The sequence below is a fragment of the Lepidochelys kempii genome, chromosome 24, assembly GCF_965140285.1.
Source record: "Lepidochelys kempii isolate rLepKem1 chromosome 24, rLepKem1.hap1, whole genome shotgun sequence".
Classification (NCBI taxonomy): Eukaryota; Metazoa; Chordata; order Testudines; family Cheloniidae; genus Lepidochelys; species Lepidochelys kempii.
The window spans coordinates 6308506-6333988 of record NC_136403.1 but is presented as its reverse complement, the minus strand read 5'-3'; the positions used below and the strand labels follow the sequence as shown (position 1 = coordinate 6333988).

The 25483-nt window shown below is 57.0% G+C and overlaps 1 protein-coding gene across 1 annotated transcript; it reads left to right on the top strand.

Moving 5' to 3' along the window:
• The first annotated feature begins 201 nt into the window (after positions 1-201).
• Positions 202-24413, top strand: MTMR11 (myotubularin related protein 11). The gene is made up of 17 exons (XM_073323615.2): positions 202-706; positions 5363-5435; positions 7731-7873; positions 8149-8221; positions 8759-8901; positions 10118-10202; positions 10339-10486; positions 11862-11949; positions 12450-12538; positions 13024-13148; positions 14001-14067; positions 14324-14394; positions 15911-16083; positions 17451-17621; positions 18170-18409; positions 18777-19055; positions 20547-24413. The coding sequence occupies exons 1-17, from the start codon at positions 650-652 to the stop codon at positions 20619-20621; spliced, it is 2100 nt and encodes a 699-aa protein (XP_073179716.2). The 5' UTR covers positions 202-649; the 3' UTR covers positions 20622-24413.
• Positions 24414-25483: the final 1070 nt, after the last annotated feature.

Here is a 25483-nt window from a genome sequence, read left to right as displayed (position 1 = left end):
CTGGGGACTCCTGACCCCCTCCCCAGCTCTCACCCCTCGGCCACCCTCCCTCCCCAGAGCTGGGAATAGAACCCAGGAGTCCTGGCTCCCAGCCCCCTGCTCCGCCCCTTGCCCCGCGGCTTTGGCCAATTAAAATGCGGCTGGCGGAGGGGAGAGGGAACGGGGGGGGGGGCAGCGCCCAGAAAAGGGCCCGGGCTCCTTTAAGGCTGCGGCAGGTTTCAGCCTCTTCCCGGGACCCAGCGGGTCAGTTTCCCCAGGCGAGGGGGGACCCACGGCTGAGCGGTGCCGGCCCCCCCCCCCCCCCGCGCACCTTAGAAGGGGTCACGAGCGAGCCCCGCCCCGCCGCTGCATCCTCCCACCTGGGGCTGCCTCCTGCCCCGCCTGGGAGGCGAGTTTCTTCCACGCCGGCTCGCCACGCAGGGCCCCCGCCCCGGGACCCCGCCCCCGCCGCGGGGCTGAGCAGCGGCGGAGACCCAGGAACCCGGGGGCTGAGCCGGGCACCTTCCCCGCCATGGACTGAGCGCCCCTGCCTTCTCCGCCGGGGCTGGGACTCGCCCCTTGCTCCCCGTTCCCTGCTGGGGGGGTTCATCCCCCCCCCACGTCTCCTCCCCGCTGGGTTTGTGTTTATGGGGCACGAAGAGACTTGACAATGTTATCGGGCTCCAAAAACTCCCTTACAATCCAGCAGGACGCGCAGGGCCCTCCGGTAAGTGGAAAGCCGGGGGGGGGGGTGTTGAAATACTGGGGGGGGGTCCTGCAACAATGTGCACGATGCGGGTGCTGAGCGCCACTGAACCAAACTGGAAAAACCCTCCAGGCTGGAAGGAAAAACCCCTTCGAGCCGAGGGGTGCTGGTGCCCCCCCCTTCCAGCACCTATGGGGGTGGGGGGGAATAAGTTTATAGGCTGAGTCTCCGGGGCTGGCTTCCTCACCCTGCCTGGGTCGTGGGGACTGTGGGGGGGGGGGGGTGTCTCCAGCCAGGGTGCTGGCTGTTGGAAGCAAAAGTGATGTTTGGGGGGGGGCATGGCATTGTTTGTCTCCCCCCCCCCTTTTTTTTGTTGTTGTTGTGTAGCCTGGGTGTTAAAATTGCAGTGGGGGGCTGGAGGGTGCGCGGCTCTGTCAAGCCCCCGGGGCTGCGGGGGAAGGGGGGGTTCGTGCTCCTGGCCCACAGCAGCCCAGCTCCGGGTTTTCCAGCCAGCAGCCCCCGCTCCCCATGCGCCTGGCTGGCCGGGCTCGGGTCTTTCCGACGCCAAACGCCGCCGCTGGCCAGCGAGCCCCGAGCTCGGCAGCGGTAATTGGGAGCAGGGCTGTTTGCACGGTACGTTCTGTCCTGCGCTTCGGAGCCTGGGCAGGGCCCCCCCGCCCCGCGCCTTCTTTCTGGGACCAGGTTTTGCGCTGTCCACTGGGGCTGGTAACCAGGCGACTGGTTGTTGTCCAAGGGGCTTTGTCCTTGCTCTTGCAAACGGGGTGACCCCCCCCCCAAACCTCCAGCACGCCCGGAGTTTGCGCAGGGCTTCCCTGGGGCTGGAGCGGGTCAGCGGGCTGAGGGTTTCTTTGCAGGGAAAGCTGGCTGGCCTTGGCTGCGCGGCTCTCTGCATTCCTTGCAGAATGAGACGATTGTTTTCCACCGCCGAGCAGAAATATGCTAAGCAGGGGCCAAGCGCGCCCTGGCAGTAGAGACAGCGAGTCTTTAAAGACTCAGACAAGCCTCGTTTGTTGTTACATGGAGCCTAGGAGCCCTGGCCCAGGACCCTCTTCCGTGCTAGGCGCTGGACATACACTGGCCACACAGACAGCCCCTGCCCTGCCCCAAAGAGGTGACCATCTAAGTAGAAGGCAGGCGACCGCAGGTGGAGAGAGACACATGGGGGAGCAGGGGGAAATAATGAGACCATAAGGAGGGGTGATCATTGCTATGATTTCAAGGGTGGAGAAAATCGCTTTCTAAAGCGGGGCCCTGATCTTGGTTAGAACATTTCTGTGCAAACAGCTGGGTAAAATCACGGAGATTAGAGAGGTTTCAGAGTAGCAGCTGTGTTAGTCTGTATTCGCAAAAAGAAAATGAGGATTTGTGGCACCTTAGAGATGAACAAATTTATTTGAGCATAAGCTTTTGTGAGCTACAGCTCGCTTCATCGGATGCATTAGATTAGAGAGGCCAGTGTGGGGGCAGAGTGGCTTAGTAGGTAATGCTCTGGACTGAGCTAGGGAGTATGAACTCTGTACTGGTACCTGTCAGTTAGGACAAGACTGTTCCCTGTCTCAATAAAGCTCTAGGATCTATCATCACGGTACTGAGCAGCACATCATGGTCTTTAGTGGATTTATCCTCACAGCCCCCTGTAAGGCAGGACGGTTATCCCAATGGGGAAATTGAGGCACAGAGAGGCCAAGTGACTTGCCCAAGTCTGTGGCACCGTAGGAAATTGAACCCTAGGAGCTAAACTTCCTAACCATGGGGCCCTGCTTCCTCCCACCTGTTGCTCAGTGCTCTAAATAAGTCTTTTGCCACTCCTCTTTAGACTCTCTTCCATTAGCCCTCCTGGTTACGAAATTTAGCAGTTTGCTGCCAGCTGATCTCCCCACCCCAGGGAAAACCTCTCATGGAATGAATATCTTGCTGACCCCTAACATTTTGGTCCGTGCTTGGGGGATGTCTTACCCTGCTGTCATGGCATAGCTGGGGGCTGGCGGGGCACTGAGCCTCCCATATGCTTGGTGGTGTCACTAACCAGCTGTTCTTACACACAGTTTTTGTAGCATTTTATGTAAAATCTGCCATGCTGGGTCAGGCCAAGGGTCCATCTAGCCCAGTGTCTTCCCTCACCATCTTGGCTAATAGCTATTGCCGGACCTAGCCTCCATGAACTTATCTAATTCTTAACTTTAGCCAGAGCTCTTTGCAATGGCTATAAATAATGCAGTGCAATCCCTAGTAAGGACGCAGTTATTCTATAAAGGTGTCTCTGTAAATGTAGCTGAATAAGCTATGCTGGTATAAAACACCTTTACTATTGTAGTCTACATAATAACATGCAGGCTGCAGCACTGGAGAAATGCAGCCACGTCAGGGGTGGAGGTTGGTAGTCGCCACACAACAGCGAAGGGGGAGGGTGGGATCTGGTCCAAGGACACTGAAATAATGTTGTTAAAAAGTCAGATTTAAAAAAAAAACCAAAGCAGGAGAGAGCTTTAACTTTTGGGATCTCAGCCTCTGGTGTCATTAAACAATTATTGCCTGACACCCCCCCACACACACATACACACACATTGTCTGAGCCACGTAATTTTGCACACCTGTAAAAAAATTACTTTAAAAAACTGAATTATGCAAAGAGGTTCTGGGAACAAGCTGCATGTCCCCATTCTGTGTATGGGGCTGCAGGCACTAATAGAGTGGGATGCAGCAGATCTGTCTGCCTCAGGCTGGTTCCTAGCAGCCAGGTGGCCAGGCCATGAAAATGCCAGTTGGCACTTACTGGCTCCTCTTTCTGGCAGCCTCAGAAGTGAGGTCAGACAAGATGATCACAATGGGCCCATCTGGCTTTGCAAGCTACCAATGGGCCATGGAGACGAAACTCCCCTCTCTGCCCTACCGGGGATCTCTCCAGGATAGGGCTGAGTTGGGTGGGAGTGTGTCTGTGTGCCCACCAAACTTCGTCTGAGATTGCTAAGGTCCCAAGGGCCGTCTGTCTTGTCCCTTTCACCAGCTCTAAGATCCCTGGGACTGAGAGTGGTAAACGTTTCACATTTGCAGTGACTTTGACTTGCAGTGTTCTGGGCCCTTAAGGTTGTTTACAGCTGCAAGGAGGTTTCCGGCTCACTATCTGATCAGGCAGAGGAAGGTATGCTGTGGCAATTCCACTTTGTTTGCTCTCTCTGCTTAACAAAAATGCCAGATAACCTTTGGTTGTGGTTTAGGTTTCAGGCAGTTATGTTCCGGCTAATCTTTCCTCTGTGTAGCTGTTCCCTGGTAGCGTGGCACTCAGATCTTACCCTGCGCCCTCAGCTGGCATTAGCCCCCTCCCCTTAGTTGACCCTAGTAGTCAGGAGACTTTGGCTTGCCCAAGAGTTGGGGAGTAGCCAAGCCAGCATAGCCATGTGGCTAGCTGAGAATCGTAGATTTCAGAAGGGACGGACCACTGTAACCATCTAGTCTGGCCTCCTGTAACACCGGCCAGAGTACTTGCCCAGAAGAATTCCTCAGCCAGATCTTTTAGGGGAAAACCCTCCCACCCTGATTTTAAAATGGTCAGTGATGGTGCCAGGGCTCCTGGGTTCTATTCCCAGCTCTGTGAGAGAAGTGTGGTTTAATAGGGTCTGTGGATCTATTCCCAGCTCTGCCACTAAGTTGTTGTGTGACTTTGGGCAAAATCATTTAAAACTCATTGTGTTTCCGCATTGGTAAACTGAACTGGAAAGGCAAAGTGATGTACCCAAGGCCCCAGAAGGGAGTCAGGGTTGGAGATGGGATTAGAACCCAGGAATCCTGGGTCCTAGTCCTGTGCTCACGCCAGCCCTCCCCCAAAAGCATCAGATTTTCAAAATATTATTGCCTGGGCCCATCTAAACAACCACCACCACTAAACAGCCACTCATGATCTGGGGCACAGGGAGGGGAAGTGACTTGCCCAAGGTCACCCAACAGGTTAGTGGCCAAGCAGGAAATAGACCCCCAGCTCTCCTGGGCCCCAGTCCACTGTACTATCCACTAGACCGCACTATCTCTCATGCATGCCATCACCATCCTGCCGTATTATTGTAAATGGAGGGGGGCTGAGTTTCCAGGTAAGAGCCATTGCTGTAGACCCCAGTGTGGCTAATCCCAAGCATTCCCCAAAAAACCCCACAAGCCCTGTCCCAAAATAATCATGAGATTGGCTTAAAAATCAGAAGATTTTAAATGTTTGGTTCCTTGTTTGTTTTCAAACTCTTTAGAGGTTGTGTTTTGTAGCTCTTTTTCTCGCAACCGCAAGGCCAGGAAACTTCCTTTCCTTCAAGAAATAAAAGCCGAGATGCCCAAGACGACAGGAGTTAAGGCTTTAAGAAGTGTACCCCATAGAATCCCGGAGGCTGGCCACTCAGATCCTTGTGACTGGCTGAGCCTCCTGCTGTGGGAGGGGATGGGGTCAGAAGTCAGGACTGCGAAGGGGAAGAAATAATTAACTAGCGGATCGGGTTAAATATTACTTGCCTTGCAGCGCCCTAGTTAGGGCCCCATTATATGGACATAGGCTAAAGAGACAGCCTCTGCCCCAGAGACCGTGAAAGTTGCCATCTGGTTCTCCAATGTCTGTGCATTAGCCCACAGTGAGGAAAGGGTTAAATCCAGCTAACAGCGACCTGTTCTCTTTCTTTACAGCTGAGAGGTCCAAAGTCCTCTGACATGAACGGCCAGAGAAACAGAAACTGCCAGGCTTTCCCGTGTATCCCAGGTATCCCCGCTGGCTACGGGGGAGTGGGTGGCTCGTGTTTTGACCCCCCGGTTGGGTTTCCTTGGGGCTTTCACTATGGTTCTAATAATAATCCCTAGCTCTAATCTAGCACTTTCCAGCTGCAGATCTCAAAGTGCATCACAAAGGAGCTAAGTATCACAATCCCCATTTGACAGGTGGGGAAACTGAGGCACAGAGTAGGGCAGCAACTTGCACCAGGTCACGCAGCAGAGCTGGGTATAGAACCCAGGTGTCCTGAGTCGTATCTCGGTGAGTAGCCATTAGACCACACTGCTGCCGAGCACTGGACGGGACCAGCAGCCGTGGTGTCTCTTCCCTGTTCCTTAGCTGCACAGAGGAGGACACAGCTGGGCTCCCCACTCGCCTGTGCATGTGACATGCTGGTGACCTGTGAGCGCCCGGGGTAGGGGGGGACTGTGATGAGGTGTCTCTTCTCTCCCCTCCCCTCCCCCGCCAAGGCTCAGAATGACAGAAATGTCGGGCTGGAAGGGCCCGTGACAAGCCCCCTGCGCTGTGGCAGGGCCAAGTGAACCTAGACCAGAGCAGATGAGACCTGAAGTCCAGGCCCACAGACTCTAGCCACACGCAGCTCACCTGTGCCTGGCAGGCGGAGGAGCCCTTCCTTCCCTGGCCACAGCCACTTCACATCTGCTGTCGGCCCAGGCTCCCCCGGGGGGGCGGGGCAGGGGGGGCGTGCCAGGACACCTGGGTTCCCTCCCTGGCTCTGAGAGGGAGGCAGGACTCCTGGAGTATAATGATTGGAGAGTAGAGAAGAAGGATGGTCCAGGGGCTTGGACACTAACCAAGAACTGGGTTCAAATCACTGCTGTGCCGCAGATGTCCTGTATGACTTTGGGCAAGGCCTTTGGTCTCCCTGTGCCTCAGTTTCCCACCTGGACAGTCGGGATAACAGCACTGCCCTGCCTCCTGGGGGGTGTGCGTGAGGGCTAATATGTTGAAGGATGAGTGCTCGGATACTATGGAGCTTTGGTACTTTTATTAAAATCATTAAGCTGAGCCCAATCCTGAACCCCTTCCTCCTTAAGAGCCTTTCACTTTTGCTCTGTATTAGAGGCATGAAGGGTTAAATTGGGGCTCTGGGCAGCAGCTGTCAGAAGGCATTTCCTGGCTAGGATGACACGCTGCAGGCAGTAGCCGGAGCAGATGCTTTGCTGAATTCGTGACTAGCAAAGAACAACCGCTCCAAAGGCACCTGTTACCCGGGCAGTTCCCTTTCATGCCCAGCATGAGCGGCAGGGCCCCCGTTCCACGGGCCACGCTGCCTGGGCTGAGGGAACTCAAGCTGGAGCAGGTCCATTGTTTGGCTTTTCTAGCGAGGCTCTTTAGCAGGGGCTGGCTGCCCAGCTGCTCTGTGATGCCCGCACTTGTTGATATTGATGGGGAGACGGTGAGGTCTGGTGGGTATAGCAGGGGACCGGGCGCTGGGACACCTGGGTTCTGCTCCCAGCTCTGGGATGGGAGTGAGGTCTAGTAGTTAAAGCAGGAAAATGGGAGTCAGGACTCCTGGGCTCTGTTTGTACTAGAGGGTCACACAGGTCACAGCTTCTGCAGACGGAGTTCACTGTGAACACCAGGGGCTGCTTGCGTCCCTTCATTTCCCCTCCTCCCCCAACGCTCCTGGTGTGGACCATCCCATCCCCCTGCTATTCCAGGGACTTGCTGCAACCTCCCACTGGGGGCTCTGTGCGCCCTCCCCATTCCCCGCCCCATGCTGGGGGCTCTGTGTGCCCCTCCCCACATGCCAGGGGCTGTTGGACTATTGAAAAGGATCCTTGGTCAAGAGAAAACAGTCCCCCCTCCGTTGTGAAACCCCCTAGCCGAGGGCCCACTATTCTGAGCACGGCCTCCATTGTTCCTAGTGCAGGCATTCTGTGGGGCAAACCCCCTTCCCCACAGCTCTGCAGGTACAATTTGCTGCCTGATCGGCGGCCCCAGCCACTCCAGCTGCAGCCCCCTGAGGATCAGGCCTTCGGACCTAGATCCCGCTGGGGTAAATCCACCTGGTTCCATTGCAGCCCATAGAGCTCCATCAGTTTACGCCAGGGAAGGATCTGGCCCCTCGGTGTGCTTTTCCCTCCTGTGGCATTGCACGCCCCTAACCCAGTCTCTTGCCTGGCTCTGCGTCACTCCCCAGCTAGCCCTGGGCTCCTGCCTTTACCCCCTCCTTTCCGGCGCCCTGGGGAGCTGGTTTCACGAGTCATTCCAAACCACAGCGTTCTCCCAGCTCACCCTGACCTCTTCCCCGCCCTTCAGGGGAACACGTCCTGGAAGAGGCAGCTCGCGTGAGGAAGATCGTCCGCTCCAGGGATGGCCAAGGATCCATCCTGGGCACACTGTACTGCACCAACCTGAGAGTCGCCTTTGTGCCGGAGCCGGCCCCAGGTGACACGGTGGGGGTGAGTTGGAGGAGGCCCGGGCGGGAGCCGGGACGCCGGGGCAATGCGGGCGCCCGGGCGGGAGCCTCGTAGCCCTCAGCCACCTGAATTGCAGCCCTGATGCTCTCTAGTGGACACCATCCTCCTGGCCCGTCGGAGCCCCCTGGCTGTGGTGTGGGGATGGGCCCCCTGTGCCAGGTTCTGCGAGTGGGGTCGGGGTGTGGGGATGTTCCTTCCCCATGCCGCAGGAGGGGGAATGGGCCTGATCTCTAAGGGCTGCTCCTTTCCCACCGTAGGCCCCTCGCTGTTCCACTTGCCTGCACAGTGAGCACGACGTGGCCCTGCCCTGCATCGGGAGGCTGGTGGCAGGTAAAGGGGGGCAGGAGAGGCCACCATTACATTCCACCCCATCAAGCCGCATCTCCTCCACCGCTGTGATGAGTTTGGCGTCTCTCAGCCTCCATCCCAGCATCCATCCCCGTGGCTGGCGCTGTGATCCCCTCATGGGCTGTCCCAGTGGCAGAGAGGCCGAGGCCAAGGCTAGGCCATGGCGACCCAACTGCCCCCTTACCCACAGGCAGGGCTGGGGCCATGGCACCTTGGCGGGGGGGTGGTGGCACTGGAAAACTTGCCCTTGCCGTAGTTGGCAGGGCCATACTCGGAGCGAGCCGTGGTCCCTCCGTGTGCTCTCCCCCTGGGCTTCCCGGTCACCAGGGCAATCCTGATCGGCCGCTGCCAGCTACCCCCCACACCAGGCGCGATCTCCATGCAGCTGGCTTGGGGGCCTATCCTGCCCCAGTCCCCCCCCCATGCTGGAGGTCGAGCCTTCCCAGCTGCCCCAAGACTCTGGTTGCTGCCTGGCCTCCTGGGTCCAAGCCCCCCTCCTCTGCCTGGCTTCCTCTGCAGTGAACAGCTTCACCAAGGCCAAGGTGCTGACGGCCAGCTCCACCCTCAAGTTCATCCCAGAGGAGCTGGTGCTCTACTGCCGGGACTTTCGGGTGCTGCGTTTTGGCTTCCGCGACAGCAGCTTGGAGTACCAGGCCTTTCAGGTGAGCATCTGCCATTGCAGACAGGGGCACCCGCCTCTCCGGCCGGTGATTTCCAGGGCCCAGCGGCTCGGGGCTTCGGGACCCTTGGATACTGATGGGCACCTCCAGTGGACTGGCTCTGAGCTGGACCTGCTTGGGATTTGCGGGCTTGTCACACCAGGGGTTGCTCTGTGTGTCGCCTGGGTGGGAGGATGAGATCCCCAAGTGGGTTGTTTTACCCCTCTTGTGGGGTCTAGTGGATTAACACAGGGGACAAGAAGCCAGGAATCCTGGGTTCAATTCCTAGCTCCAGGAGGTGAGTGGGATGATGTGGTTTGGGGGAAGGCAATGTCCTATTCTGGGCTCTGCTGCTGACTCCGGGCAGGGATGTCCATGCTGCTCAGGGCGGGTAGGCAGACTCATGCCAGCCCCGTCTGAGCTCGCGTGCTAAAGACAGCAGCGAGGGCGTTTGCAGCCGGAGGGCAGCTCAGAGCCGGGGACTGGGCGGGCTTGGACTCAGGCTACTAGCCTGGGCCACAGCGTCCGCACTGCTGTTTTCAGCACGCTTACGAGTCTGTCTCCCTGGGCCGGGAGCGGCACCGCCCAGCTGCAGGGCAGATCCCGCCTATGTGACCTGGAGCAAGATGGTTCGGTTTCTTCCCTCTTTCCCGAGGTCCCTTTCCTCAGGAATCTACCTCCCACGGGGCTCAGATCTCCATGCAAGGCAAGGCAAACCCCACCCTTCCCTTCCCGCCCCCTCTCTAGCGATCCTTTGATGCCCCGAAACACCCAGCGTCCCCAGCTCTTGTCTCTGCCTTAGCTGGGACCCTCCAGCAGCGAAGAGCCTGCTCTTCAGAGGGGCTGAGCGCTTCCAGCTCCCAGTGACTTCACTGAGGGTTGTCAGCTCGGCAGCTTTGAAAACCCGGCCTGTCGCGCCCTGCCCAGGAGAGAAGCCCCGAGCGGCAAAGCTTGGGGGGGGGAGGAGGGGTTCTGCTCCAGCGGGGTTGGCCGGGGTCCCGTCACGACTCTTCTGTTCAGCTGTCTGGCTCAGCGATGGGCCTGCAGCCGCAGGGACTTGCGCGGGCTATTTGTCCTGGGCTACAAACCTCCATGGGTCAGTGTTGCAAGCGCTGCCCTGCTGGGGGGCCTGCCTGGATCCCCAGCCTGGCAGCGTACCCTCTGCCCTCCTGTGGGCCCCCAAACCCTGCCCACAGCCCCAGACGCCGCTGTTTTCCAGGTGACGCTGGCCATTGTGCAGGCTCAGGAGAGCAGCAGCAGAAGTGCGGGGATGTGGTACGACGGCACTGCTATCAGGAACATGGGTAAGTGGCATCTCCGCTTGGCGTGTAGCCCTGCCCCCAGGCCCTGGCAGCTTGAGGGGCCCATCCCTGGGGTGGCTGGACCCACGAGGCGCTGCCCCGCTCATCCCTGACAGCCATCCCTCCTGTGCGGCTTCAGAGAACGCCTGGCCGAGCATGGAGGAGTCGTCGTCCCCCCCGACACTGCTCTTCGAGAGTCCCTGCGACTGGGAGAAGGAGCTGAGGCGGCTCGGGGCTGCTGGCTGGAGGGTCAGCCCGGTCAATGAGCGCTTCGACATGGCCACCAGGTAAAGCGTGGCCCAGCTGCCGGTCCCCCCGCTCCGGTGTAGGGGGGATCGGGGGGTGAGTTAGATCCTCGCCCTAACCCCAGCCCACAGCATGGGAGCATGTTACAGCCAGGAGTGGCGGAAGTGCCCTAAAAGTGTGTGTGTGGGGGGGGGGGGGCGCGCAGGTGCCTTAAGTTTGTCCCCCGCCCTTGTCCCGCCCCCTCCCTCAAGATCCCGCCCCACGCTCGCTCCTCTCCACCGCTCCTCTGTCACTTGCCTTCACGGCTGGTTAAGAAGTGGGAGGGGCCTGGCTCCTGCCCCCCATTCCAGCTCCCCTGGTCACAGCCCCTCCGGGTACCCTCCAGTAATTGGGACTCCCTAAGCTGTGGGAATGCCCTCTGCCGCGAATCTCCCTCAGACCCCCTTTCTACAGTGGGTATGGTGTTCAGCCCTCGGCTACAGTCCCAGGTCCATATTGATGGCCCCCTCCCGGATCGAGCGTAACCTCCATGGGCATGTGGCTTCCTCGAGTGGCTAGGGAAGCACAGTGAAAATGTTCATGATTTCGAACCACGTTTCGATCCCGAAGTGGGTGGTGGTTGGGGGCAAGAAGTCAAAATCTCAGACGTTTCCTTGAACTGGAAAAACTTGTAGCTTCCTTCTGATTTCGACCCTTTTACATTTTTGTTTTACTCTCATTCACTCAAGTTTCTAAACCAAAAGGGGATTTGACCCGGAAAACTGGAATTCCTCATCTCGCAAATATCAAAATGAAACGTTTCGACAGCTTTGGGATTTTTCCCTGAATGATTTTGATTCACAAAATGAGCCAAAACTAATCACCTTTGGCGTGGGAAACCTCCGGGTTTCGACAAACTAACGCTTTCTAGGGAAAAATCCTTTGGCTGTCAAATTCCCGAGAGCTGTAGGTGGAAGGCCTGTCTGGGGAGAGCTGGTGGGAGCTCTCTTCTAGCACACGTGGGAGGGATGCTGTGGGCCAGCAGACCCTGAGTTCTCTTCTCTGTCTGTGCATGTTAATGTGGGATGGATCCGGGGGAGTCTTGTGAGTTGTGGGGGCGGCAGGATTTGGGAATGGCCTTGTAACAGGGAGATCTGCCTCCTTTAAGAGCCAGGGGCCATCCAGCCCTGTCTGATTATCAGACCTGGTGGGGATCAGGCAGGTGTTTCCTATCAAGGTCTGAGAGTGCTCAAAGGGGAGCTGTGGGAAGGAGGCAGGTGCTGGAGTAGTGGAGTGGGAGAGGCCTCGAGGGTCCCGCATCCCACTCTGGTTGTAGTGTTTGTGTGCAGCTCCTGAAGAGGCTTGGGGCGAGGCGGGCCAGCAGCCCTCTGCGCTTGCTCTGAGCCGGTTCCCCTCCGACTCCGCTTCCTCCCGCAGCCTCCCCAAGTACCTCTGGGTCCCCAGCAGGCTCCTGGACAACGAGCTCAAGAGGGCCTTTGGCCATTTCAACGCGAGGCGCATCCCGGTGAGTGTCTCCTGCCCCGGGAGCAGGCTGCGAGCTGCCACCTTGGGGAGAGGAGGGCAGTTCCTAACGACCTCCCCTGCCTCACCAGGTTCTGGGGATGGGGCAACCACCGGGGGGTGCCGTGGGAGGGTGGGGCTCTTATTGAGGCAGGGGGGCATTGGGCCAGCAGGGTGGAATAAGGTGTGAGGACCCCCCCCCAACCCCGCACGGTAGGCTGTGTTTCCCTGCGGCCGGTGCCCTGTGAAGCTGGCCTGCCATCAAATGGGGACTACACCGCTCCTAAACCAGCAGGGGAGGGAAGGCTGAGGAGGGAGGGTCTCCACCAGCTGGTTGGGTGGGGGTGTATCCCAGAGCCAGTTAGGGGGAGGCAGGTCCCTGGAGCTGGGGGGAGAGGAGGAAGGCAGGAGACCAGGCCCCAGAGCTCAGGGCCCTGGCGTGTGCTGCGGAGAGCCTGCAGCCAGTGGAGTATCATTTTGTTCTGTTCCCCTGTGTCTCCCCAGAGGCTGTGCTGGCATCACCCGGGAGGCAGCGACCTGCTGAGAGCCGCTGGCTTTCACGCCGACTCGGACCCCGAGAGGGAAGACGTGAGGTACGAGCCTCGAGGACATGGGAATAGGGCTGTGCTGCCCCAGTCTGGGAGCTCGGGGGAGCTAAATAGGGCCAGGCTGGGGGTGGAAGACTCCCCAGGAAAACCCAGCTGCTCTAGGGAGTCAGGGGGGTGTGGCTCAATTGGGGGCACTCTCCCTTACAGTCAGTGCTGGCCCCAGAGTGGCACTAGGGGGCGCTGTGCTGCAGGGAGCTGGGTGGGTGCTGTCCCCTCGTAGCTGGTGCTGACCTCAATGCCCCAGTGTGGCACTAGGGGGCACTGTCCCCTCATAGCCCGCGCTGACCCCAATGCCCCAGTGCAGCACTAGGGGGCGCTGTGCTGTAGGGAGCTGGGTGGGTGCTGTCCCCTCATCGCCAGTGCTGACCCCAGTGCCCTCGCATCATGGTAGGGGTGCTGTGCTGCAGGGCCCCATAGCCCAGACCAAAGCAGTGATTCCACCTCCCCGGTGCGGCTGCGTCTCTCTGCAGGTCCGTGGAAGCGCTGATGCTCGCTGGCCACGCCCAGTGCGTGATAGTGGAGACAGCCGCTGACCTGCCCAGCCCTGCAGAGATCCAGCTCTCTTACCTCAAGCTTCGGGCCCTCTGCCTTCCTGGTGAGACCCGGCCTCAGCCCCGGCACTGAGATCACTTCTCAATAGCAGTCGCTCGCCTGAGCCGACGCCTGCGGAATCCCAGACAGTAACTAACCAGCTCTTCAGCGGGGAGGACCTGGGTTATTCTGGATTGGATCCCACTTGGGAATCAAGGGACCGTTATCACTATTTTGTATCTGATGCACCTGTGCTGGATTTCCAGTTTCTCCTCTCTTGCTCTTGGTGCTTGTCTGGCTCCACCATTGTCAGAGTGTCTCGTGCCGTGGGTTATATCCTCCCAATCCCCCAGGGAGGTATTATCCCTGCCTTACAGGGGGGAAGTGAGGCCCAGGGAATTACATGATTTGCCTGAGGGTGTCTGTCAGAACCAAGATCTGAGGCCGAGGCCGATACTGTAACCCCGAGGCCGTCTCTCTCCTCCTGCAAGCAGCTGGCTGTTTGATGCAAGGAAGCCAGGGCTCCGTAAAACAGGCCTGGCTAAAGCCAGAGCACAGTCCTGCTCTGTGGGACTCGAGGGTCTCTTCCTTCCTTGTCTCCTCTCCGGGACAATTCCTGACCTGCCACAGAAAAGGCAGCCCAAAGGAAGGATGTTCAAGACTCTAGGCTGGGACTGAGGAGACCTGAGTTCTGTTCCCATCTCGGCCACAGACTGTCCAATCTGGGTCAAGTCACTTTACCTCCTCTGTGCCTCATTTCCTCTGTCTGACCAGGGATAATCATTCGCTCCCTGCCAAGGGGGTGGTGAGGATTAAAACCCAGTAATGATAACCTGGCGCTACGCAGCTGGAGGCTGGATAAACCTCTCCACAGCCAAAGTAGTAACTGGGGTTCTTCGGCGTGGCTTCCTTTCAGACTCCTCTGTGGCCGATGAGAAGTGGCTCTCTGCCCTGGAGGGGACACGCTGGCTGGACCACATCAGGTGAGAGCCGCCCCATACGCTGACGCCTTAACTCCAGGGGCACAGGCCCTACAGAACATATGGGTGGGACTGGGTAACCACCATCCCTCTGTTGGGGGCTGCCCCAGCGTGGGGGGTGGAGCTCTCTGGGGGGAGTGACTGGCAGGACCGTGCCTGGCTGGATGAATTTCAGATGGTGCTGGGGGGGTTAGGGGGTCCTTTGCTTCCCATTGGCTGCAGGGTCTTCGTTTTCAGTAGTGACCCCCTCTCCTTGCAGGGCTTGCGTGAGGAAAGCGAGCGAGGTGGCCGCCCTGCTGGCGGAGAGGTCCCGCTCCATCATCCTGCAAGGTAGAGTATGTCGCTCCCTCCTCCGGCCCAAGCACAGGCTGGCCGCCCTGAGGCAGGGCCAGGGGTGGGGTGAGCCCAGCAGGGGAATAAGCCGCTGCAGTGAGCTCCTCGGTACAGGCTCTGTGACACTTCCCAGATCTGTGAGGCACCTGGCTACTACCTGTCCTTTGCGTGAGGCAGGCTTGTCTGTGCCTGCCGGGGGTTGGCTCCCCGACCCCACGGGCAATGCAAGCACTCCGCTCTAGGTCATGTGGGCCCTGCTGTCGCTCTGTAGGCTAGCGATTGGCCCATCTCCGTGGAGGGTCCAGCCCCGGTGCACTGGCCACTGGCAGCATTCACCGACTCGCTGCTCCCAAAGAAGCAGGACACCCCAACTTCCCAGTTCCTGCTCACATCACCACTCGCCAGCACTTAGGTCTACTTCTAGTGAAACCGAGGCTAGGTTTACATGGCCAAGCCCAGAGATGCAAGGAGCAGCAAGTGGCAGTGTGGGAAAGGAATGGTTACACCTCACAGCAGGCCTTCTCGAGCTCCGCCGAATTAACAGTCCTCTCCTGTCTCCTAGAGCAACGCTCACCCCAAATCCTTGCAGGACTTTACAGCCAGGGTCCAGCTTGGCTCCTAGGTGAAGGTCTCAATGCTGTTTCTTTGCTCCCCAAGATATGCCAGCCCCACCCTCTGTCTGTATTCAGAAGCAGGACACCTCCCCTCCCTCCACTAAAAAGAACAGGAGTACTTGTGGCACCTTAGAGACTAACCAATTTATTTGAGCATGAGTTTTCGTGAGCTACAGCTCACTTCATCGGATGCATCGAAAGCTTATGCTCAAATAAATTGGTTAGTCTCTAAGGTGCCACAAGTCCTCCTTTTCTTTTTGGGAATACAGACTAACACGGCTGCTACTCTGAAACCTCCCTCCGCTGTTTGTTTCCTATAGATTTCACAGTTTCTCATTTCCTCACTGGCTCAATATGTAAATAGGTCTCCGATGTGAGGCATACAATACACAATAGCCAAACTGCCAGGCAGGGGGAGAGGTGTCTGTTACCTCCTGGTGACCTGCCTTAAGTCCAAGACTTTAAGAACATAATTTTCAGGCCCCTCATGCCCTAAATATTATCCATCCATCCATCCATCCAGTTTGCAATTACTGTAAAGACTAGTGGGCTACTGGCTCTTGATAGAGACCTCACATGTCACCCCTGGGTGAACTATTGTGCATATATCTGATCCCTGGGAAACCCTATGCAACCCCTGTGCCCTCTGCCTGTTGGCACCAAGGGGTGCCTGGGTCACAGGCTCCATGCTGGCCAGTGGGCAGGCTGGCTGACTCTGGGAATCGGGGACTGATGGAGGGTCATTGAGTGGGTCCCAGGCCAGATCCTTGCGGGACATCACAAGAGCTACTGCCGATCAGCCTCTGCATTGGCAGCTGCAGCAGAGAGGTCTCTGGACAGTGGAGCCGTGATGCTCCTCTTGCCGGGTCCCTCACTCTCTGTACCCTTCCGCCTCACAGAGTCAGACGACCGGGATCTGAACTGCCTGCTGGCCTCCCTTGTCCAGATCCTGTCAGATCCCCACGCCCGCACCCAGTCTGGATTCCAGAGCCTGCTGCAGAAGGAATGGGTGGTGGCAGGGCACCCCTTCCTCCAGCGCCTCAATCTCCTCCGGGACAACGACCGCGAGGAGGTGAGTCTCTGAGCACCTGCGGCTCCGGCTTGATGCCTGGCTGTGTTGGCCAGAGGGGGGCATGCTTGAGAGCGATGGGAGTTCTACCAGTCCGGCCCCCGTGGCACCACTGTGTCGAATGTCTCCCAGCACGTAGGCTCTGCCTTTTGGCTCCGAGCGCAGCTGGCCGGGAGCGTGGCTTGATGGCCATGCAAAACTGAGAGGGTTTCTTGGACTGACGGTTGCCTTCCCTCCTCCCCCATGGGCCGGTGGGATGCCAGACTCAGAAAGCAGCTGTGATCCAGTCGTTCCCAGCGTCTGCCCTGCTCCCAGCCAGGGCACTTGGGGCCCTGGGCTCTGGATTTCCCTCTGCTGCCAGTCATGTCAGCATCTGTTATGGTGGGGCTGGGATCAGGGGGCTGGGTGAGGGGAGAGGCAAGGTGGGAGCAACTGGCTGTGGGGGCCGCAGTCGGGAAGGTGCGGAGATGGCTGGGTGGGGATCGGCAGTAGCTCCGGAGTCTGAACCAAACCCAAGCAACCCCTCTAGGCTTTGTCCAGCTGGATACTTGCTAGGACGCTTGTCCTTAGCTCAGGATCCACTGCTCTGGTGGGGACCTCTGCTGGGCAGCCTGTGAATGACACTGGTACCGGCCTGTGCTGGATTACAGTGCGGGCAATTAGCCATGGGAGCGGCTGTTCGGAGCCTTTGAATCGGGATTGTTTGGCCTCTTGCTGAAAGACATGCTCTAGCTCCACCGAAAGCTAATGGGCTTGGTGGAGGAGTCGTTGGGCGACGATCTCTGGCCTGTGCCATGCAGAAGTCGGCTGAGATGCTGCAAAGGGGGCAGGGGAGTAATAAGTTAGAGAGGAAAGATGGTCTGGTGCTTCCGTGCTAGCCTGGATATGCTCCGGATTCCTTGGTCCAATTCCCCGCTCTGCCATTGGCTCCCTCTCTACCACAGTTCGTCATCTGTCCAACGGGATAATGGCCCTGCTCTGCTTCCCGGGGAGCTGGGGGGAATAAATGCACTGGAGATAGGCACCAGAGAAGGAGCACAGATCGTTTGCTCCTGTGTGGGGGCAGGGCCTGAGCTCTGATCCCCAGGGCAGGTTGTTCAAGCTGCCCCGGTCAATCGCAGCATTGCTGCGAGCAGTTTGACGGTATTTCCTTTCTGGGTAAATCTCCACAGCATTGCTGCACGGATGGTCCGCAGCTGCCACTTTCCACCCCAGAGTCAGCTGCTTTTCAGTGGTGGGAGAGCGATTGCTATGCAGTGTTGCTGCAGGTTGTTTCGGGAGCGGTTCTGTTGCACCCCAGAGTTGGCTGCATTTTTGCTGTGTCCTCAGGGAGTTCTGTGGTGTTTTTTTTCCTCCCCCCTCTCTTATAGTCTCCGGTGTTTCTGCTTTTCCTGGACTGCGTGTGGCAGCTGCTCCAGCAGTTCCCAGCATCCTTTGAGTTCACAGAGACATACCTGGTGGCCCTCCACGACAGCAGCTACATACCCTTCTTCAGCACCTTCCTGTTTAACTGCCAGTGGGAGAGAGATCGCAGAAATCAGGTGGGTCCAGCATGGAGCCTCCCAGCTACAGTGAAACACTCGGCTGCTCTGCGGTCATTGCCCCAGGCGCTATCCTACCGTGGGCGGAGAAGGGGGAAATCCGGTACTGGGGTTAATGCAAGGCCTGGGAGTGAGGACTCCTGGGTTCTCTTCTCTGCTGGGAGAGTGAGGCATGGCCTAGAACAGGCAGCTGGAGAACAGGACTCCTGGGTTTTATTCCCAGCTCCTAACAGAGCAGGAGACTGGGAGACCAGACTCCTGGGTTCTTCTATTCCTGGCTCACTGCCTGACCTAAGGCGAGTCAACTTGCTTCTTTGTGCCTCAGTTTCCCCATCCATAGAACAGGGTGGGGCTCATGATTCTCTTCCACCTCTGTGACGCTCTGAGATCCTCAATGCATAACGTTCCCCTTAAAGGGCCCGCTCCTGGTCCAGCCTCAGTGGGGTACGGAGTGCAGCCTCTCTCAGGGCCAGGGGGGCAAAGGGATAGGGATGTGCATTCGCTGTTCCTCGCGGAGACACCTCTCTCACTCTCTCTTCATCTCCCAGCACCGTGCCTCCAACCAGATCTACGCGCCCGTCAACGGCTGGCGGGAACCCCTTCCCCTGGAGATCCTGCAGAAGGGTGGCCGCCTGGTGAAGGAGACAGGGGGCCCCTACTTGCCCACCATCTGGGACTGGGCGCTGCGCTACACCACCCAGCAGAGGGCACAGTTCAGAAATCCCGCCTATGCCAGGGGCGGCAGCAGCGTTCCAAATGGCAACTCTGCCCCACTAGGGGGCGACAAGGTGAGTGCGCTGGGCTCCAAACACTGGGTGGGGTAGTAGGAGCGATGTGGGGGCAGGGAGTGTGTTGTCTGGCAGTCATGCCATGGGGCTGTAGGGGTCAGGGCAGCTGGGTTTTCTTGATGGCTGCGAGGCCTTTCTGAGCCTCAGTTTACTTTTTCTGTGTCACTAGTGGAGCTGGCAACAGAACCCAGGAGTCCTGATGCCCAGTCCTCCCCTCTAACCCCTAGTCCACACTCTCTCCTAGGCAGGGTTCAGTAAAGTATCCTGCTCCCGGCTGAAGCACCAAAACCTGGGGGGGAGGGAGAAAACGTGCTGAGTGTTACTGTCCTGGATTTCCGTCCCCCCCCATCCCTCTCTCTCTCTCCAGCTGGAAGCTGCCTTGTCTGGGAACGGGGCCGTGTACCTGTTTGTCAAGGGGGGCCTCTCACCGCAGACCCACCTCTTTCCCTGGAAGAATGGCTCGCTTTCCAGAAAGGGCTGGCGGTGGGCTCAGTCCTTGGAGAGCCTCAGTGAACAGGACCGGTCCTTGAGGAGCAAACCCAGCGGCTGCCCCCTGCAGCCTGAGGGGCTGCTACTTCCTGCCTCTGTGGGCCCCCTGATCCAGCTCTGGAGAAGGTGTTACCTGCGGGGGAGCCAGGAAGTTCAGGTAACGCCAGCACCAGGGACATTAGCAGACAGAGTGGCTTTGGGGTTAAGGCTCTGAGCTGGGACCTAGGAGCCACTTCCCTGCTCTACCGCAGATGCCTTGTGCCTCCTGTTGCTATTGGGTGGAGCAGCATAGCCTAGCAGATAGAGCACTGGCCTGGGAGTCAGGAGACCTGGGTTCTGTTCCTGGCTCCGCCACTGACTCTATAGGTCACCTTGGGCAAGTCATCTAGTTTTTGTGCCTCCGTTCCTCTGTATAAAATGGGAATAATCCTGCCCTGCTTCCCAGGGGGTTGTGAGGATAAATCCATTAGTGGTTCCATGGGGTCAGAATCTATAGTGAAGGGTGCCAGGTGAAACCTGTAGATTAGTAGCAAATTACCTCTCTGTCGAATCTGGGTGCGGGGATGGACTGAGGATGGTAATGAAGATACTCTGTGTATCCTCTGTAGGAAGTCCAGTATTAATACCCTCTTGTGCAGAGGGGTAAACTGAGGCAAAGTGAAGGTGGCACGGCGAGTCAGTTACAAGAGAACCCAGGAGTCCTGATTCCCATATTCATTTTTGTTACAGTAGCACCTCGAGAGCGGAGCCCCATTGTTCTAGGCGCTGTACAAACAGATAATAGAGAGGGTCCCTGCCGAACAGAGCTGGGCCCAGGCTTTTAAATCCAGGGAGGCTGCAGCTGACCTGGCTGCAGTTTCCCTGCAAAGAGCCCTGCATGGGAAACATCTGGAAAGAGGGACCCATACATATGATGCCCTGTCACTTTTGGCTTCCTTAAAAGGATTGTGATTAGAAACAGAGTTCCCCGGTTGAGCCTCCAGAGGCCCTGCCACACGCTGAGGTGCTCCCTTTCCCTGCCCGGCCTGCCTGAGGGCATCGAAACATTTCCTGGACATCGGAGTTAGAGGAAGAACGTAGCACGGCTCTCTGGGGGGCAGAGGAACATGGCTCTGGTTTGGCCACTGGCATGGCTTAGATCTTGCTAATGATCTCAATCCACCTGAGACAGAGGCCTCAAAATCCCCGGCAGCTGCCAGGCCTGGCTGCTCTGGTGATTTGTGTTTTTTAAAAAAATATATATATTTTTTAGTCTGTATGGGAAAGGCCCAGGGCTCGAACAGCTGGAGGGGCATCGGCTGAGCTGAGTGTATTGGGGGGACCGCAGGCCTGGGATAGCAGGGTCTGTTGCAGGTCAGGATAGGAGGGTATTGGTGGATCTGCACCGGGCACCCAGACTGCGACAGGACGGAGGGCCATGAGCAGAGGCGCGTTACCTGCCCAGGTTGTTCCAGCTGGGGCTGACTCAGCCATTGTGTCCCCCAAGCCCTTGCGCTATACCCGAGTCTAGCTGGGGTGCTGAGTCTCTCACTTGCCTGGTCGCCAGCCCCAGGGAGTGCAGCTTGGGAGCACCCCCAAAGCTAGGCACAGTGTAGACTCAGCCATCCCTGAACCGCCCTTACTGTCTGTCTCTGACTCTCCCCATCAGCGCGGCCTCTTTGCCTCCACTCTCACTGAACTTGCAGAGGAGCTGGACCTGCTTCGAGAGCGGCTGGGCCACTGACAAGCGAGAGGACCCACTTGGGTGACTCGCCATGGCAGCAGAGAGCCCCAGCCGGGGGCACCGGGGGCACGCGGAGCCCCCTCTCGCCATCCCCCTGAAGGCGAAACGCCGTGAAGACTGGACGGCATCGCGTCCCTGCTGCCATGCTGGAGATGGGAGAGTGCCCTGGGCAGAACTGGATCTGTCTGCTGGGCCAGTGGACAAACGGGGAGACTTGGAGTTGTAGGAACGGCTTCAACAGAATTTGGGCACTGCTGTCCCTCCTGACGCTGGGAGCTGCCTGTCCTTCTGTGGCTGCCGGAAAGGGAACCGGGTAACCCTGTTCATCTAAAGGGCTTGCTCCCACCCCCACAGCTCAGGGTGATAGGTGCCCAGATAACCCTGGCTCCTCCCAAGTGCTACCTCCTCAAAATCAGGCCCGATCCCAGGGCTCCCACCTGGCCCTGAGTCATCTGGCGAAACCCCACCCAGTCACGCTGGGCATTTGCCCGGGATTCGGATGGTGGGATCTTGGTGGGAACCAAACACCTCCACTGTTTTCCAGCGCCACTTGGCAAAACCTACAGCATCGGATTCTGTTAACGCAGGGTTCAGGGCAGGCTCCAGTGTACTGGGTCCAACTGCTTTGCTGCTGCTCGAGCTGAGTTGCGTCTCTCTCCGTTGTCTGATATTTCATGCCCCTTTACTTTCCTCGCTCCCGCAGGGTGGCTTACTCAGCTGATGAGACTGGCTCATTCACGCTCCTCCAACTGGGTATTGATGCTGTAACGTACCTCCCCCAGAGGGGCGGCACGTGGGTGGGAGGGTAGGAGAGGGTTAACCTGCCGCTGCCCATGCTGTACCCATCCTCTGGATTATCACTGGCCTCCAGTCTCCAGCACTGCCAGTCTGGTACGCAGCCCTGAGTTGCAGCTCGACGAAGCTCTTAACCCCCCTGCCTGGATTTCCCAAGCAAACCTTTCAAACGAGGCTTTTGAAGCGGATGGAGAGGGGAAAAGGGATTGAATCTTTCAGAAGGGGGGGGTGGGGAGAAGCAGGAGCAGGAGAGCCCCATCCTCAGTAGATCACAGGGAGCCCGCACGAGCTCCCGTCTCCGGGCAGGGCTACGCTCCAAACTCGCATCGGCGGCCCGCTGTAGCGCTTCTGGTGAAGATGTTCTAAGCCGACAGGAGAGAGCTGTCCCGGCAGCCACGGGGCGGGTTAAGGTCGGTCTCACGACGTTGCTCAGGGGTGTAAAAAAATCCACCCCCCTGAGCGACGTAGTTAGAGCGGCGTGTGTAATGTAGACCCGGCCTCTGGTCCGAAAGGGACTGTGTCTCCCAAAGCTGCCTTGCGGAGCCCGTGAGTCGGATGCACTTGGAGCTCTCGTGCTAGCAACGTGCTGGGGCGGGTCTTTGAGGGGGTGGGTGTGTCCCAGCGACAGGTACTTCCTGTGCTACCTCCCAAACTTGCTTTCTAAGCCTCGGAGTTCAGGTCTCGAGTGGAGAGTCCCCAGAGGGTGGGAATGTCAGGATCCGGAGTGTTGGGACTCTGGGCTGAACCATGTACCCAGCTGTGTCTCTGCCAATCGTCTGGGCAGCATGTAAGCTGCAGTTGCGCTGGCAGGGGCAGCTGGTAACTGCCCTCTCTTGGTTTTGTGTGTGTGTGTGTCTGTCCCAAGTGTGGTCCCGGGAGCCTCGGTCCTTCGTTACCACCCTCGAACAATGGCAATTCCGTGCTCAGTAGTTTCTCCTACAGCGCGTTTCCAGCACAAGCTTAGGGGAGGACGGCGCAGGGGTGGGAGCCTTTCCTAGAGGCCATCATGGCAGACCTAGGTCAGGTTACCACCTGATGTCTCTGAGGAGGGGATTGGTGGGTCGCAGCCAAGTCCCCATTAAACGAGCATCCGTGTCCCCCCAACTTCCATCACCTTTCCTGCTCTGCGGCTCCCACCTTGATACATGCAGTGGAGTGTGAATGGGCCTTGTTCTCACCTTTCCCAGTGTTCCTTATAACCCAGGGCTGAGGCTCCATGTATGGGGGTGGGCGGGGGCAGTTTACTTGGACTGTACCCGGCCTGGAGGCCTTCAGTTTCCAGGGTGATCCCACTGGAATCTGTCTTGAGCTTGGCAGGGAAGTAACCATCCATCCCAGTCATGGGCTGCTTCTGGCCTTAAGCCAGAGATGATGTTGCTTTTGTATGTTAAATCCTAATTGAAAAGTGAATGCTCCGGATCATGGGCCATGCATTTCAGGGAACCGCACTTGCTATCTGAGCTCCAGCTTTTCAGAGGCCTGAATCCCAACCCTGTCACCCACCACTCCTTCCACTTTTTAGCCAGCCTTCTTGGGCTGAGACTTTCATCTCCGAGGGGGGAGCAGGATGTGGAACCCAGTCTTCTCCCGCCTCACTCTGCAGAAGTTGCATCCAGTTAGTCCATTTCACCAGCCATGCTTGGGCATTAGAATCAACAGGCGTCTTTCCATTGGCCCCAATGGACATTGGATTCAGGCCCTTGTGAGGGAGATGGAGGAAACCCTTTGATGGGAGACTTGCTGCGTCTTTCAGGTACCTACAGATGCATGACTGCCATACCCATATGGCAACATGCTGCTTATTGTCAGTGTTTATGGACACTGGGGTTTGCACAGTTCCTGTATCTACTTCTTTTCCTCCCTGAGATTTGAGTGCCTACTTTGTATATCTGTCTAACACCAATGAGGAATAACAAAGATTATTTTTATTGGCATTTGTAATATAATCTCTCAGGATGATATTAGATGTTTGTTTTTTTGTTACAAAATTTATATTTTTTATTAAAAAAAAAAAAGCTCTGGTTATAACATTAGTAACCCACAGGAAATGGGTTATTGTATAAGCTAAAGTATTAGACAAAACTGGACGATACATTTTTGTGTGTGTGTGTGTGTTTCTTTCACACCCCCACACAGCGGCATTGGAAGCCGCCAAATTCCAGGGTGGATTAGAACAGTCTGGGGGGTAGGGCTACCCTGCAGTCCAAGGAAGCATTGCAGCCTGGGTAGACATGCTGGCATGGCTAAGAGTAGCCGTGTAGATGTGATGGCACTGGTTTCGGTGGGGGCTTTATGGGGGACCCTGGGTAAGCATGGGTGGTGGCGCAGGCTAGCAATGCATCTGCTTGGTAATTTTGAGCCATGTTAGTGCAGATAACGCTAGCGTGGGTAGACATACCTGCACAGTAATCACACCTAGGATTGCAGGATAGACTGACCCATGCTGCCGGTGTCACAGCAGAGGGTCGAGTCCAGCTGTGATCTTAGCTTAGGAAATTGGTACTGTTCTCTGCGGAAGTGTGGAATTGTTGGTGTAAGAGTCCTAGAGCTTTAGGGCTGGGAGAGAACCAGGACTGTCGGCTGATGAGTATGAACAAAGTACTTCCTCCAGAACAGCCTCATTTCTTTTTACGTGCAAGGGTTCAAGACCGCGAGGGCCTGTACTTCCCTTGGAAGACTCCTTTGTGATTCCTTTTCCTGCTGGTTACTACTTGTGGTGGTGTGGTGTTTCTTTTTCTTTTTTTTCTTTCTTTCTTTTTCTTTTTCTTTTTTTTTCTTTTTCTTTTTTTTTTTTTTTAAATCCTTAGTGCTAATAGCACGTACATAGAAGTATTTTGGAGACCAGAATATTAGGGTAACTCTGTGCAGATCACACATTCCCTGTGACATGAGGCATGAGTTAAGTGGAAATCCAAATAAGGGCATTTTTTTCCCATTCTGTATATTTTTGTAGTGACATTTCTATTTAAGAACTCATTAAAGTGCAGTATTTTTAAATGCAGAGTGGCTGACTGTGAGTTGAATGGTATGCTCTAGTTAAACTAACAGTTGGCAGGGGGCTAGATGCTGGAATCATGGGGTGACATTCTCTAGCCTGTGTTCTGCAGGAGGCCAGACTAGATTATCCTAACGGGTCCTTGTGCTTTTAAAATGTATGAACCTAGGAGTTTTCCTCTCATATAAAAGCTAGTGCTTATATGATGTTTCGTAGCAGTGGATCTCAAAGCATTTTACAAAGGTGGTCAGTACCACTATCCCTATTTTACAGATGGGGGAACACTGAGGCACAGTGGGGCAGTGACTTGCTTAAGGTCACATAACAAGCTCATGGGAGAACCAGGAATAGAACCCAGGTTTCGTGAGTCCATGTTCAGGGCTCTCTCTCACTTGGCTGTAAACTGGGAGCAGGATCGTTCAGGTGCCAGGATGCTGACCTGCGAGGCAGGAGAGCTAGGGCCTATTTGTACCTCTGCCAATGACTTTGTGTAAGATACTTCACTTCCCCCATATGTAGGTTTCCCATTAGTGCTTTGCAAAGAGCACGAAGATCCTTCCCCTATGAGGCTGGACACCCTAGAGGACTAAGGACTTGCTCCATAATAAAGGTGCAGAAAGGGCAGTGAGGGCCCCCGTTAGGTTCAGCAGGACAATAAAGCATCATGGAGTAGCTGACTCTGCCCGCTGCTTGTCCCCCTAATATCAGAGCTGCTGGCATCAATTATGGGGGCCTAGGTGTCTTTCTCTCTAACCCCGGTCCGAGGGGGATGAAACCCCCTCTTGCTGGGTTTTTAATTTTATTCTCGTCTCTCCGGTTGGGGAACAGGGGTCCTCAGAGGCCCAAACAACTGTCCTCGTCTCTTCTTCCCCTCTCTTCCCCCCCCCCCAGCACCACTGACCATAGACTGAGCAACTCTGTGCCTCCAAGGGGAACAGGGATCCCCGTCAAGCAGCCGCTCATCCCCCACCCAGCAATGGGGGTGCCCTGCAGGGAGGGGGCATCCACCGCACTGGGTACAGGAGCCTGTGGATTTGCTAGGGGGAGTTTATGTCATGATATGTCACCACAA